The 15583-nt window shown below is 46.9% G+C and overlaps 1 protein-coding gene across 1 annotated transcript in view; it reads left to right on the top strand.

The window, feature by feature from the left end:
* Tbxas1 (thromboxane A synthase 1) overlaps positions 1 to 15583 on the top strand; it is a 167794-nt gene that overhangs the window by 86789 nt on the left and 65422 nt on the right. Inside the window, exon 5 of the mRNA XM_057776626.1 lies at positions 4854 to 4970. Coding sequence (XP_057632609.1) covers positions 4854 to 4970 — 117 coding nt within the window. The remainder of the gene's footprint in view (positions 1 to 4853; positions 4971 to 15583) is intronic.

Here is a 15583-nt window from a genome sequence, read left to right as displayed (position 1 = left end):
CTCTTGAGAAGACGGTGAATGAAGCTACGAAGTTGGAGCCTAAGTTGTAGTGGAGATCCCAGGATGTTTGTTGGAGATGCCAGAAATATGGGACCAGGCAAACGTCAAGCACTGGGAGGAACTGGCCCTAGGGAGAGAACACATGTATTACAGACAACAGAACAAGAGGCAGGACTTCTCGCGTCCTTTGGAGCACTGGTGATGCCATCAAAAGTCCCTGGTATTAGACACAAAGCTGTGGTGTTTAGTGTTTGTCTTGCTAGGTTTGTGTTTTGCTTAGAACCAATCTTTTGTTGTTGCGCTCCCGTCCCTCTGTTTTGCAGATGGAAATGCTTACTCTGGGTGTCGGAAGCGTACAGCTTGTCGTTTGTTTTACAATGTCTCACAAACTTGAATCTCAGAAGAAACTTTGGACTTTCGAACAGTTAGAACCGTGAGGCTGGGGGAGCCTTTGAAGCTAGGCTGAGCACATATTGCATTAGATGACTACAAGCCTACAGCAGCCAAAGGTTAAGGGCTTGGCTGTGCAACCTCTTCCTTGGACTCATGCATCTGAACACCTAGCCTCAGTCGGTGGCGCGAGTGTGGGAGGTGGGGGAAGGTGCAGAACAAAGGGCTTCGCTGGAAGAATGGGTTGCTGGGGGACATGACCTACTTTCTATCCCCTCTCTGCTTCCTGATCTACTAAGATGTGGACAAGCAGCTGCCACACACTCCCCGACCACCACAGAGCCACCTGCTGCTGGCCTCCTCCACCATGAAGAACTATATCCCCTCAAACCATAAGCCCAAACAAACCCCGCCTCTCAAGTTGCCTCTGGTGAGGTATTTGGTCAGAGCCATGAGAAAAATAGCTAATATACTTGACATTAATTCCTTCTTGCCATCATATGAAGCGACCACCTTGCTGTTCTTTTTGTTCTAATACATGTTTACACATGAAATACCCCTGCGAGGGTTACCCCTGACTTTGACAAAGAACCCTAAAAACAAAGCCACAGAGGACTCCAGTAGATCTTTCTAGTCTAAAGCTGTAGGAGGCTAAGGGGATGAGCTGAGAGTCTAATGACATACTGCATGGAGAGTGAGGTAGTTTCCCTTTAAATATAAGAAAACGGACAACAGGAACCCAATTCTTAGTTGTCTATGTACAGGTGCACAGGAGTGTGCATGTGGAGGCCAGAGGTCAAACACAGGTGCCATCCACTTTGGCTTTTGTTTGTTTTGAGACAGGATCTCTTATTGTCCTAGAGCTTGCCTGCAGAGTAGGCTGGACTGGATGGCCAGCAAGCCTCAGAGATCCGCCCATTTCCACATCCCCAGTGCTAAGATTACATGTGCACGACCACATCCAAGTTTTTAAATGTGGGTTCTGATGGTTCAACTCAGGGCCTCAATGTACAGCGAGCATTCCGCTAGCTCCCTAGCCTCCCATTTCTTAAGTCTTAAGGATGGACCAAATCCACTCAGCCTTGACCCTGACTCAACAACTGAGTTTGTTTTAGCAGAACCATATAAACCTGTGTCTCACTTTTTTCCAAGTTAAAAAGTCTTAGCAGTGTGGCACAGGCTGGGACTTTGCTACTCTATAAATATCCATAATGTATGATTTCCTCCTTTGACTCTGGAACCTAAATAAACAGATTATGTTCCAAAAATTCCATAAAACCATAATTTAGTGGCCACGGCACTCCTAAAGAATCTCATTCTAAATATAGAGAGGTGTTCCTCTGCAGAAAAATATCCCAGCAACTTGGTTCTAATATATAATTAAATCCTCTAGATACTTTGCAGTTATGTTTTACGGCTTATTTTGAGTGTTCATATTTTATCAGAAAATTATAATTTCCCTCTAAATAGGAGTTTTTACAAGGCGTTTGAATTATGACGGCTGGCTTCAGGCTTCAGCTATAATTAAAACCATGAAAGGAAATAGCAGAGCCCCATGGCACACATGGTCCTGCCGAGTCCTCAGTCCTGGAATCCCCCTGCATCCTTAAAGCTGGGGCCACACTGACGAACAGTGAGGGCATCGTTTGTAACCACAGCTGCCATAGGGTGGAAGAGAATGTATTGAGGGAGGATGGGAAGGAGAAGGTGGCCAGGGAGGGAAGCCTTCGTATGTTTCCTGGCTCGGTTTCTAAACGGCTTATCCTCGGGCGTCCTGACCAAGTAACCCATTACATGCCCCCACACCCAATCTTCCCATTGAGAAACTCATTTTCTCATAAACTGTGATGATATTCATCGCTCTCTGCTTCTCCACTCGACTATCAGCCTCATGAGGGCCGTGCCAATTAGTTCTTTGTCAATTTTACACAAGCTAGAATCATCCAGGGAGGGGGGAACCTCAACCGTGAAAATGCCCCCATCAGATTTGCCTATAGGTAAGACTGTGGGGGCATTTTTAAAAAAGCTATGGTGAATGAGTGACGTGGCAGTGTCCAGCCCACTGTGGGCAGAGCCATTCCTAGGCGGGTCGCCCTGGGTTGTATCAGAAAGCAAGCTGAAGAAACTATTAGGAGCAAGTCAGTGAGTAGTGTTCCTCCCGGGTCTCTGCCTCAGTTCCTGCCTCCAACTTCCTGCCCTTTCCTCCCCAAGCTGCTTTGGGTCATAGTCTTTGTCATATCAACAGAAAGCAAACCAATACAAGGGCCAAAGCCAAGTCTTTCCTGCCCCATACTCTCTTCCTCCAGCTCCTGGATATTCCATGAGCTTTCTGGAAAGACCATAGCCGAGGATCTTACACTGAGGGTCTCACACACAGAAATGCGTTTTGTCATAGTTCTGAATGGACTGGAAGTCTGAGTGGGTATGGGGGTGACATCTTCTGTGACCTGTCTCCTTTGCTTAAATGACTGTCTTCTGCATCCCCATGGTCCTCTGTCTCAGGTCTGTGTCCTAATCTTATAGAATATACAGATACCGAGCCCACTAGACTAGGGCTCACTCACCATAAGAGCTTTATTCATTTTAGGTACCTTTTAAAATCCCTATAGACAAATATGGAATTCTGGGGATCAGGATCTTAACATATAGTGTTTCTGGAGATACAGTTCAAGCTATGATGCCCATATTAGACTTTTAACAAATCTATGCTGATTAAGAATAAAACAAAGACACCCACAGGCCTACCTTCCAACACACGACTGGCATACATAGAAATGGAGATCTCATCCTCTGCTTGATAAATGTATATCTCACCCTTCATCAAATAGGTTTCCTTTTGTAGTCAACAGAGACCACTGCAGAAAACCACAACTGGTCAAAACCCAGAGAACAACTGACCATGGGGTACCCAGTTCCAGTTGATACATCTATAACACAAATTACTGCACCTAAGGCTTGGGGGACATCAAAGAAGCTGGGATAGAAAGACCGTAAGAATTAGGGGACCCTCTTTGAGATAGTCTCAGGGAAGGTGAGTCCAGGAATTCTCAATAATGTTGTTACCTGCACAGGCTCTGAAAGTGGCAAGACCTTGGGAGGAGTAATGGGAGCAGAAACCATAATCAGAAGGCATTGTATGCAAGGAACATATTTTCCCAATAAAAGAAAAATAGAAAAATAACAAAAGCTAAACAATGACACCAGTTGATGTATCAGCATATATGGGGAGATCTCACGAGATTCTATCCTATATGAAGAGCTGCAAGCAGTCAATAGTTGCAGAGAGAGGGAGAAGCAGTCTTCTCCAAGGACGAGATGCCCAGCAGGTTATTCAGTCCCAAACGGTCAGCTCTAAACGCATCTGAGCAATACTAAATGAACTCAGCAGATTATTCTTATAAACTTATACGTGTGTGTATTTATAATTGACAAGCAAGAGATTATGAATTTGTGAAGGAGTCAGCCAGGGTGGGCATGGGAGGAGAAGGAGGGTGATGATGTAAATACAGTACTCATAGTGGAATTTTCCAAATTAAAGTTAAAAAAAAGAAAAGAAAAGCCCAATAAATGCCAGAGCATAGAAGCATCCCAGCAGATAAGCTCTTGGAAACCTCTCTCCTGGGTGCCTCTGAAGGACACTTGTTCAGCAGTCCTTTCTGTCACCTCCAGCGTCCTAAGGACATGGATACATAATTCTGTCCTCTCTGAGCCAAACTCAGTCAATTCAGACAACCCAAATCTCGTTCCGCAAAAATCCAGATGTGACCTTCAACCCTAGGAAACCTGCTTTGGTCATCGTCAGAGGGCCTCACAAGGGCCCTCAGGGCGCACAGAGGCCACTGTGTTATTCTGATACTGTCTACTCTGTGACAAGGCTAGCAGATCTGTCCATCTGTCACCTGCTGGCCCCAACTGTGGGTCTTAGATCCTCGTCCATGAACACTGCAATGCTTTTCTGTGTCCTTGCACGTGAAATCGAGGTCTGGGTTATTGGCAGAGTTTAACAGGGTGTTTATCATGTCCTTCGATTGCCACTGTCCTGGTTTCCTTCCGTCTCTGTGACGAAACACTCTGACTTGGGGCAGAAGAGTCCGTTTGGGTTGTATTTCCAGATAGATGGCGGTCCATCTGTGATCACAACCAAGGCAGGAACTCATAGTCTTGAAGCAGAAACCATGGACAAATGCTGGTTGCTGGCTCGCTCCTTGGCTCGTGCTTTTTATAAAGCCCAGGACCAGCTGCCTAGGGAGTAGTGCTGCCCACAGTGGGCTGGGCCCTCCTCCATCAATTAACAAACAAGGTAACCTCCACGGACAGGCTCACAAGCCAATCAGATCTGTCCAGTTCTTCAGTTGAGACCCCCTTCTCAGATGACTTGTTTGACCGTTAAAGCTAACTAGGCTAGCCGCGAAGGTGGCTTTGGCTCCCTGAGTGCTAACCCTCTGCTTGTCACTTTCCATCAGGCCTCGGGTCTGGAACCCAAGCCGGTAGCAGACAGCGTCCTGATGTTACGCGACAAAAGATGGGAAGAAGTCAGAGGTGCCTTGATGTCTGCGTTCCGTCCTGAAAAGTTGAATGAGGTAAGAGACAGGAAGCACACATTCTTTCTCTTAAGGAACAGGCTTCTCTCCGAAGGGAAGCAAAGAGCCGGACCAGGTACAAGGCTTGCCCAGGTGGTGCATCAAAGTGCCTCGCCCACCAGGGTCCTCAGTCTATCCATTGTACAGAAAGCAAAGCATCCTCCACGTCCCTGTTGTCCCACATGCTCAGGTACCATCAATCAAAGGATCAAACTGCATGCCTGGCTCTGTCCCGGGATGCTGCTTGAGGCACTTTGAGGCGCTCAGGAGAAACGTAGAACAGTGTTTCTCAGACTTTCCTGTATAATTGATTGGGGAGCCTGTTCAAATGCAAATTCCCATCCCGGAGGTCCTGGCCACGTCTGAGATGGTGAACTTCAAACTACATATTGGGAGAGGCTGTTTTCTGAATGGTGAAGCACCGCCCAGGGCTGAATCACATCTTAGGATTGGAAGCGCTGGCCATGAGTGGCCAGGGAGAGCTCTGGGTGGACAGCCAGGCCAAGGCCGTCTTTCAGACAAATTCACAGGCTCTGTCAGGCCGCGCGAGATGTCACAAAATCTGAAGTCTTCAGTAGTCCCTTTCTCAACCCAGGGACACTGTCGGAGTCCTCCCTCCCCTATCAAAGCTGGTGTGTGTTTTTCCTCCCTGAGTCTTTAGCATCCATCCCTATCTGCTTGTGGAAGAGGGCCTGGGAGATAGCAGACAGGACAGGCTGCCCAAGAACTGTGTCCTGACTACCTCCTTCCCCGGCAGATGTGACCCTGATGGTTTCTAGATACTTCCTTGGCCTTTCTCCTCTAGTTCATTGGTTCTCACTATGGGACTCAGGGCAGATTACAATTTGTTGCCTATAATCCCAGCATTCATGAGGCGGGAGGCTGGAGGATTACAGATTTGAAGTCAGCCTAAGCTCATAACGAGACCTTGTCTCAAAAAACCAAACCAAACAAACAAAAACTAATTCTTCTTGGCTACTCCAAGTACCGTGGAATCAAAATATCAAGGTGCCTGAGAACCTGTGGGTCCTTCATGATTCTGCTATAGCCTGATGGGGCAGCCCAGGGTGCCAGTGAAGTTTGGTGCCCCCCACTTCACTCTGCCTCCCATCTACTGCTTTCCCAGGGCCCGCCTTCTCTGTCTCATTTCTCTCTGGGACTCTAAGGATCCATTCCGTTTATGTGTTTACCGCATCTGCCGTGTGTCTCATCCTGCTACATGGATGATTCAGGGGACAAAGCTTTTCCTTTTCCCAGTACAACTTCTTTTGAACTTTGAACTGCACACATAAGGTGTATGTATAATAGGTACTCAGTAACAGTAGCTCAGAGGATGAATGAAAAACCAAAGAACTAAGAAACTTTCTGTCTGTTTCAATGAATGCTGTATGACAAGAAAAAAAAATCAAAGGGAAGTCATTTTATCAAGAAAAAAATCAAGGGACTGGAGAGACGGCTCCATAGTTAAGAGTCCACATTGCTGTCCTGGAGGACTCAAGTTTGGTTCCAGCACCCACATCAAGTGGCTCACAGCCCCCTGAACTTCAGCTCCAAGGTATCTGATGCTGCTGGCCTCTTTGGGCAGCCACACTTGCATACGCATAGCCACATACAGACACATACACAGAATTAGAAAAGAAAGGCTAAGCAAGAGGATGTTGTAGATTGCTGGCTTTCTCCTCACGAACCCACAAGCTATGCACATGAAGGTAGAAAAAAGGAGTCATAAAGACCACAGAAAACGAGACAGTGCCAGGATGCTGAGCCTAGGCATACAGCTACCTGGAGAGAGCGACGCAACCTCAATGTTTCTCGTCCTTCCTGAATAAAAAGCTTTTGGATTTTAGTCACCAAACTCCAGGGTTTATTATCCCACTCCCAGGGTTTATTCTAAATGAATAAATAAATAGTCTGCTTCTCCTTGGAAGTGTGAGACTTTTCCTTTGGCACCTTGGTAGCTACGCTCTCCCCCCTGCACCGGCATGCCACGCACCTCTTTCCTCGCTCCCTGTTGGTTTCTGGAGGCCTTCTTAGACTGTAACCACCCACCAGCTTCATCTCTTCGGTCAGGCTGCCTCAGTCAATAGTGCTCAGAATCACTTGACACACACGCATGTGTGCGTACACGTTTGTGTGTATGTGTGCTCATGTGTGTTTGGGTGGCTTTTGTTTGTTTGGAAAAGCTGAGAGTCAAATGAGGTCACATTTTCATTTCAAAATAAATTTCTTTTGGCTTTAGTCTTAGTGGGGATAATATAGAGAGGTAAAGTCAGAGCAAATATGATTGATGCCTCCTGCTTCAGGAAGACGGAACCAGCGGCCTCATAGCATGGGGACAGACTAGTGATTAGGATTTATAGGACGGATTACCCAGTGTTGCTTAGAACATAACTGATTTTCGTTGTCGTTAGAGAAAATCTTGCCTGGTTAACTTGCCAGATTCCCCACCCATCCTCCAAAAATGTTTGCGATTTTCAAAGGGCAGCTGGGAGATTTATTTAGGCCTTGACAGTTTTTCACTAGACTCCTTACCAACGGCTGTGAGTTCTCCTGGAGTCGCGTGCGATTTTACTGTGAACCAGGAAGTAAACGGGTTTAATTTCAGGAAACAAAATTGAAACCAAATCCATACTTCTCCAACGGAAACACATAAATAACAGGATGCCCTCAGGGCAGGTTAGTGCTTTTTTTCATTTTTAAATGTCATAACTAATCAGAAAGAGGGAAGATAGAGTGGAACCTGCACATCTGTGTTTCTCTCCAAACTCTTCCAGCTTGGAAGACTTTCACAGACTCCTCCTCAATGCACTCTCTCCTGTTGGGTACCCGAAGGTCACCTGCTACTCTCCCACGGACTCACGCAATCTTACAGGAGTCTGTGAAAGTCCTTGCATTGATGTGATGATGAGTTGGGCTCCCTTCTGGGGTCCAAAGGCCTGTTCCTAACTTGGCTCTACAGTGAGATAATCAAGCAGACAATCTATCATGGTAAAATATCTAGTTAGCTCGCTGTTTAGCAAAGTCAAAGTCCAAAATCAATGATTTTTCCTGGCTTGGCCTCCACGCTGTGACGAGCGCCTGCTGGAGCAAACGCTCACATTTAGACTCAGAGCAGAGGTCCCACAATGCCCTTCAAACACACGCTCCCTGTAACCTACCTATCAAAAGTCCACAGCACCCCCTGATGCTTCCGTCCTGAAGACCAAACCTCTGCACATGATCTCTTAGTAACAGTGTTCGGTCCCTATCAGGCAGCTTATACATTCTGTCCTCAGAATCTTCTATCAGTGGTGGGCATTTGCTCCCTCGCCCGGATAACCGAGCATCGACCAGGGACCGGGAAACTTCACAAGTGAGACCCTAAGGATGTCGGTGTCACCCAAGAATGAACGAGCCACTCAGAGAGCAGTGCACGGATGCCGGTTTGCACAACGTGATGCACACAAGGAAGGCTGGCATCTCGACAGCACCAAGGGCTGCAGCTCTTGGCCTAATTTTTCACTTTCATCCAGATGTTTCCTTTTGGGAAGGCAGGAAATAATGTATGGGTCTTATAGACAGGGGCATATGTGCTCATTACTCCCATTGGCCTTTCCTGCCTGGGAGAAGACGTATGGCCCAAGAGTGGATACAATTTTTAAAAATTCACGTTGATACAGTGAACTTATGAGTGAACGCGTGGCTGGGACCATTTCAATATGAAAGTCTCTGCACAATTACAGTCATCGTCGTGGCTTTGGACTTTGTTTGGCCCTTAAATTCCCTGCATAAACTCTTCAGGCAGTCAGTACGGGGGCTTCTACGCCAGAAGAGAGTTTTCTGATAACGCTGGAGCAAGCAGCTTTTACTTGGCAGCATCCCTGCCGGCGGTTTACTTTTAATATTTGCTTTTATTTCTTAATCCATCAGAACAATAAAAATAAAAGTCATTATAAACCAGAGTAGCTGTGGCAATAAATACTTCAGAGTCCAAAAATACATTGTCTCTGTCTGACCAATTGCCCATGTTCCGGGCTGAGTATTTATCTAGCAGTGTGAGACCATTATCCTCAGACTCAGTTGTATCCTACTGACACCTAATCTTCTAATTAAAATCAGAATAATGATATACTGTTTAAATTCTACTTTTAAAAATGTTCATTTTTCCATTTGCATTTAAAAGAAAACACACTCCTCATCACTGATACCCCATCCTGGGTTATAATTTGTCTTTCCTTGCTGGAATCATAATGTCACTCCCAACTTGCCGCAGGTTCAATGGAAAAGTAGCATCTAAATGTGCTTTACAGCTTGGCTGTTGCTTGGCAACATCAGCAGCCGCCTCCTCACTGGAGTAAGTTCTAATTGGCCACAACCCTTGACAGGAGTCTCTGACTTACTGGAGACGACACTTGACTATTCATCTAGGTGGCTTGAGCTGCGCACATCAGCAGGGGACGGTGCATAAGAATGAGTCGCGGATGTTTTTCATATCTGGGTGGCTTTTAGCGGTGGGGTCGTGGATGAGGGAAGTGATAAGTTTCGTTAGCTAGAATCAGTTTTCATTTGTTAGTCAACAGAGCACTTCAAGGTGTTCCTTTTTAAAGCTGTCTCAGGCAGTTCACCCTGATGCATCCAGATGTTCTTCCCCCCCTAACTGCACATCTCCAACACGGATGCCCTCAGGCCTGCTGGGTTAGTCAGTGGTGAGGTACTACAGCAAGTACCGGAGATGATCCCTGTACCAAAGGGAAAAAAGATACTTTTAGCTCAGAGTTCCGGGGATTCCAGTCCTCTGCTGATGGACAAACTGTTTTGAAGCCTCTGCTCAGGAAATGGGGCAGCGGTGCATCACAGGGGGAGCACAGGCAGGTCACAACCTTTCCACTGGAGGCCAGGGGCAGAGCCCACAGATTCCCTTCAAAACCACACTCCCAACCATCCTCCGGGCTCCCATCAGGCCCCACCTCTTCAAGTCTCATCGCTTCCCAATAGCACCCTGGACAAAACCATTAATACAGAGACCTTCGGGAACTGTTCCAGATCCAAACTGTGGCACCACACAGGAAGAAAGGTTAGCCTCTGACATTCGTTGATTTCAATCTTTAAGAGATTCATAGTGTAGAAGGGCAGTGAGATACATAAATTACTGCATAATATAGCAAGTGCTGGAAGGTGGTGATGGAACCCTTGTCTTGTTTGGAGAACCACAAACTACTTTGGGGAAGGGGTGCAAGGAATAGTCTTGCTACTGGGATCACTGCAGTCAATGTTAGGAAGGTTATGAGACAGGTACACAGGTGTCTGGACAGAGCAGTACAGGGCTTGCTCAGAGAATAGGGGAATTCGCTCAGGCTGGAACACAGCATGCAAGAAAGACACCAGGGGGAGAAAAAAGAATTGCAAAAGTGGGTTGAGGCATGCAGAGGCCACGGCCCTGTACCAGGGGAGTCAGAGCTGTTAAACATTTGGAAGTGGAGGAGTGACTTGCTCAGAACTCCCTGGTGGGAGAAAGCACTCCATTTTGCTTTTTCGCCTTCAAGATGCCAGATGTCCCCAGACATATGAGGCAATCTTTCTGGAGCAGATGAGGAGAACTGTAAATGATACATTTGGTCTCTCTTGTATACTACCTAGCCAAGGGGTGTGGGCAGATTCCCAGAGTCTGGGTGTGGGCAGCTTTCCAGGGTCCAGCTGTGGGCAGGTTCCCAGGGTCCAGGTGTGGACAGGTTCCCAGGGACCAGGTGAGGGCAGGTTTTTTCCAGGGTCCAGGTGTGGGCAGGTTCATAGGATCCAGGTGTGAGCAGGTTCCCAGGGTCCAGGTGTGGGCAGCTTCCCAGGGTCCAGGTGTGGACAGGTTTCCAGGGTCCAGCTGTGGGCAACTTCCTAGGGTCCAGGTGTGGACAGGTTCCCAGGGTTCAGGTGTGGACATGTTCCCAGGGACGAGGTGTGGGCAGGTTGTTCCCAGGGTCCAGGTGTGGGCAGGTTGTTCCCAGGGTCCAGGTGTGGGCAGGTTGTTCCCAGGGTCCAGATGTGGGCAGGTTGTTCCCAGGGTCCAGGTGAGGGCAGCTTGTTCCCAGGGACCAGGTGTGGGCAGGTTGTTCCCAGGGTCCAGATGTGGGCAGGTTGTTCCCAAGGTCCAGGTGTGGGCAGGTTTCTAGCATTCAGGTGTGGGCAGGTTCCCAGGGTCCAGGTGTGGGCAGGTTCCCAGGGTCTGGGTGTGAGATCAGGCACAAGCCTCTATTCTGTCTTTCTTAGTCTTTTTCCACACTTGGATAGATTACTAACCAAGCAATACACCATCAACATGTGGAGCTCATTGCTTTAGCAATGTCATATAACTCGAAACCCTTTCTTTCCTACTCCCTGAACAAGAAATACTTCCTTCCCCAACCCTCAGTGAGATGCCATCCGCCAAACTTCTAGATTCCAAAGGCTTTTAAGTGCTGAGGTCTTTCTTTTCTTCTTTCATTCTTTCATCCTTCCTTTCTTTTCCTTCCTTGTGTTCATAGTATCAGCTCTGTAGAGAGTGAAATTGTAATCAAGAGTAGATATATTGAGGGGCGAAGGAAATACGGGACCTGGTGAGAAAGCGACAGGAGTCAGATGTTCTGATATTCTTATTCCCATGTTCATGAAACTTTTGAACACAAAAATAACCAGGTTCCATCACTATGAAATTCTAAAGTCAATGTGTCAAAGAGATGTCAATAAATTTCTTTATAGATAGGATGTGTCACTTCAAGTAGATTGGCTTAATGATATGATCTTCTACAGACCCAAATTTAGAAGATGGCTGCTTTTTTTCCCATGGTCCCCAGCAAATTCTTAACCTGTATTTTATAGTGTATTAGTTATGTGTTGCATTACTGTAACAAAACATCAGACAACAGCAATTTAAGAAAGGATTTATCCTGGCTCACAGTTTAAGGGAAACAGTCCATCATGGCATGGAACGGACAGAGGCAGAAGCAAGAGACAGCTGGTTACATTGCATCTGCAGTTAGTAATCAGAGTTCCACCCAATGACCTACCTCCTCCATCAGGATCCTACTTCCCAGAACAACACCTCCATCTGGAGACCAAGTGTTAAATCATGGAAGCCTGCCATCAGTGATGGTGCACACACCTTTAATCCCAGCAAGTTGGGAGGCAGAGGCAGGTGGATCTCTGTGAATTTAAGCCAGCCGGATCTACTGAGTGAGTTCAAGGACAATAAAACCCTGCCTCAAAAAAACCAAAAAGCAAAACAAGATCAAGGGTCAGAAGCAGCATTTACATAATAAGACCAAACATGTGGGCCCAGTGGGGAGCTGTCCATGAGGAAGGGCTGCCCAGAGGTTCAGAGGGAAGTATTCCCAATGTTCAAACCAGCCTGGAGATGGATCCTCCATAGGACAGGAGCCATGTTTGGAGCTCTTGACTATGCGAGGTCCTTTACATATTTTGTTTCTAATCATAGTTAGAACATATCAAGGGAGGCACCATTATCCCCATCCCTCAGGTGAAGACATAAACTCACTAAGCTTAGGTCTTTGGCAAGAAACTACGAAGTTCCAGGGAATGGAGCCATAGTCACTGGCAATGACTTTGAGTGTTTTCTCTGCTTGGAGCCAGTGTGAATTACCCAAGTCAAATTCTTCCCCCGCAAGAAGAATGCCAAAGGTGGGATTTTGGAGAGATGTTGGAGACTGTTCCCCTGAGCAGGGGATGCCTTGCCCCTTCCTGGCAACCTCCCTAAAGGGTGCCTTCTCTGTCTGCTCCTAAAGATTAGAGTTTACCACTTGCCTTGTGTCTACACTATTCTTCAGAGACAGGTGGTCAAATCCTTTGAAAAACACTGGGTGCTGAATTTATATAATAAAGTCCAAGCTGAGCAAGAACTTCCTTTTTTGGGGAATTTTCTTCCCAAACTGAGGATGGCACTTCACTCTCAGCAAATGTGCCTTGTCCCCAAACAACCACCCAGTCCCATATTCTGACTCTGTCCTCTAGGGACAGCCCAGGCTTGACTGTTGGAATGTCACCCTGGCCTTAGCCAACTTAGACTGTAATAGCAAAGTACTATAGACTGGATGGCTTAAACAGTAGATAGGTGTTTTCTCTCCGGCTGCAACTGGAGAACAGGGTCCTGGCAGTAGTGACTTTGGGTGGCTTCTCTTTTGTGGTTTTCAGGGAGCCACGCATCTTGTTATGTGCTCACAAGATCCCCTTTTGGAGACGGTGTCTCACTGTGTGGCTCAGGCTGGCCTCAAATTCACTATTATGGCGCAGGCTAGCCTAGAAGTCCTAATTCTTCTACCTCAGCCTTCTGGATGCTGTAATTACAGGCACACACCATCACCCCTGGATCAAGGTCCCTAGCCTTAACATTTCACTTAATGCTAATATTTTCCTGAGAGGCTGTGTCTCCATTCCAGCTACACTGGGAATTAGATCAACAACATATGGGTTTCAGGAGGACACAAGCACTCAGTCCACAGCAACCCCCAGAAGAAATCCATTTTTAAAAACCAAGCGGTATCAATATTTTATGCTATTGAAAGTACAACATATGTGCGTCTTGAAAATGTTGGGTAAAACAAAAATAAAAATCATTCATTGTCCTACACAGATGAAAGACAACAAAGCCAAAGCCTTAAGATGTGGGTGGAAGAACAAGGGGTTCCTTCTGGTCTCGTGGCCAAACATCTGCCACATTCACCTGCCTGTCTGGAAACTCAGAGAAGGAGCTCTTTCCACAAGCCCAAGCCACCGGGCTTCGGCTTGTATGCAGCCCATGTGAGAGAAGGCATTCTATAGCAGCGGTACATAGCACAAGAAGAGAAACGGAAATGATGGCTACCAGCCAACACACAGCTCATGCTCCACTCTTGTTGTATGTTCTCTGCGTTATTTCTTAAAACACTTTCATATGGCATGCTCCATCTCATACCACATTAATCCAGATAAAAACGTCATTATCCATTCTGTTGTGACTGATAGCAGGCATGGCAGAGTAGAAAGTTGCAATCACATCAGCCAGCAACAAAGCATTTTAGTTAAATGCATGTGGGAGAAGCAACGGTAGACGGCTGGCCGTGGCTCCTGGGGAGAAGCGGTGGTGGGTGGCTGGCCGTGGCTCCTGGGGAGAAGCGGTGGTGGTGGCTGGCCGTGGCTCCTGGGGAGAAGTGATGGTAGGCGCCTGGCCGTGTCTCCTGGGGAGAAGCAGTGGTAGGCGGCTGACCGGCTGGCCGTGGCTTCTGGGGAGAAGCGGTGGTATACGGCTGGTCGTGGCTCCTGAGGAGAAGCAGTGGTAGGCAGCTGGCTGTGGCTCCTGGGGAGAAGCGGTGGTAGACGGCTGGCCGTGGCTCCTGGGGAGAAGCGGCGGTAGACGGCTGGCCGTGGCTGCTTGAGAGAAGTGATGGTCGTGGCTCCTCTGAATTACCCAGGTCTGTACCTGGATCCCATGTAAGAGAGCTCTCCTAACACACAGGGCGTGCGTCTAGCCTCTGAGTTGTTTGTATGAGTCAAATTGTATACTGCATCTCTCTTACTAGCATAAGGATGTTTAAGCTTGATGTCTAGGGAGACTTTCATTCTGACAGGTTTTTGTGGGTGATGGTTTTTTTTTTTAAATGCTCCTCTGAAATACATTTTTGTTAAAAAAAAGGCTTCTATTTTTAATATTTTATTAAAATAAGATTCTCTTGAAAAACTAAGCTTACTAGGATAATTGAAGGGGCTACAAGTGGCTTAGCAGGTAAAGGCGCTTGTTGCCAAGCTGACTGGTTTCTTCTCTGGGAGCCGCAAGGTAGAAGGAGAAAGCCAGCCTGCAAGTTGTCCTCTGAGTGCCACAGGTCACTGTGGCGTGTGCACACCCACACATGCGTACTGAGTAAATGAACAAATGCCTTAAGATAACTTGGGAATGGTAACCAGAGAAGCTAGCAAGAGAGATGCAGTTTAGATAGCAATGAGTTCTCCAAATATTAAGAAAGTCAGATTTTGCCAGGCGGTGGTGGCTCATGCCTTTAATCCCAGCACTCAGAAAGCAGAGGCAGGTCGATCTCTGTGAGTTCAAGGCCAACCTTGTCTACAGAGCAAGTACCAGGGCAGGCTCCTAAGCTATACAGAGGGGGAGAGACAAGGAGGGGACCAGAGAAAAAATGTATAGCTCAATAAAATCAATTAAAAAAAAACTACACAGAGAAACCCTGTCTTGAAAAACCAAGAGAGAGAGAGAGAGAGAGAGAGAGAGAGAGAGTCAGATTTCTTGGGAATGATGGATGATGGTTTGGGAGACATTTTAAGGAACCCATCTACACGCATTCCTGTATGGTGGATTATTCAGTGGTAGGTTTGTGAGAATTTAGAAAAGAATACCTCGGTCATGAAGAGTTGACACAGAGTCACCAATAACAAGTCAGATTCACTTTGAGCATTTCTTTCCTGGAAAGACGTAAGGACAGACAGCTGGGTCAATGGCACTCCCACTTCAGCCAATCGCTGACAAGGCCTTCTCCTGCCAATTATTGGGAAAGTGGTACCAAGCTGAGTATTTACTTGGGTTTATCCAGCCTGGCCAAAAGATTTTGAAAATTTGTGCAGATACCTGAAGCAACCGTCCAGAGACAGGCCACAGGTCTGTGCTT

Source organism: Chionomys nivalis, chromosome 1 (genome assembly GCF_950005125.1).
Source record: "Chionomys nivalis chromosome 1, mChiNiv1.1, whole genome shotgun sequence".
In the NCBI taxonomy this organism is placed as follows: Eukaryota; Metazoa; Chordata; class Mammalia; order Rodentia; family Cricetidae; genus Chionomys; species Chionomys nivalis.
The sequence above is the reverse complement of the archived record's forward strand: the minus strand, read 5'-3'. Positions and strand labels throughout refer to the sequence as shown.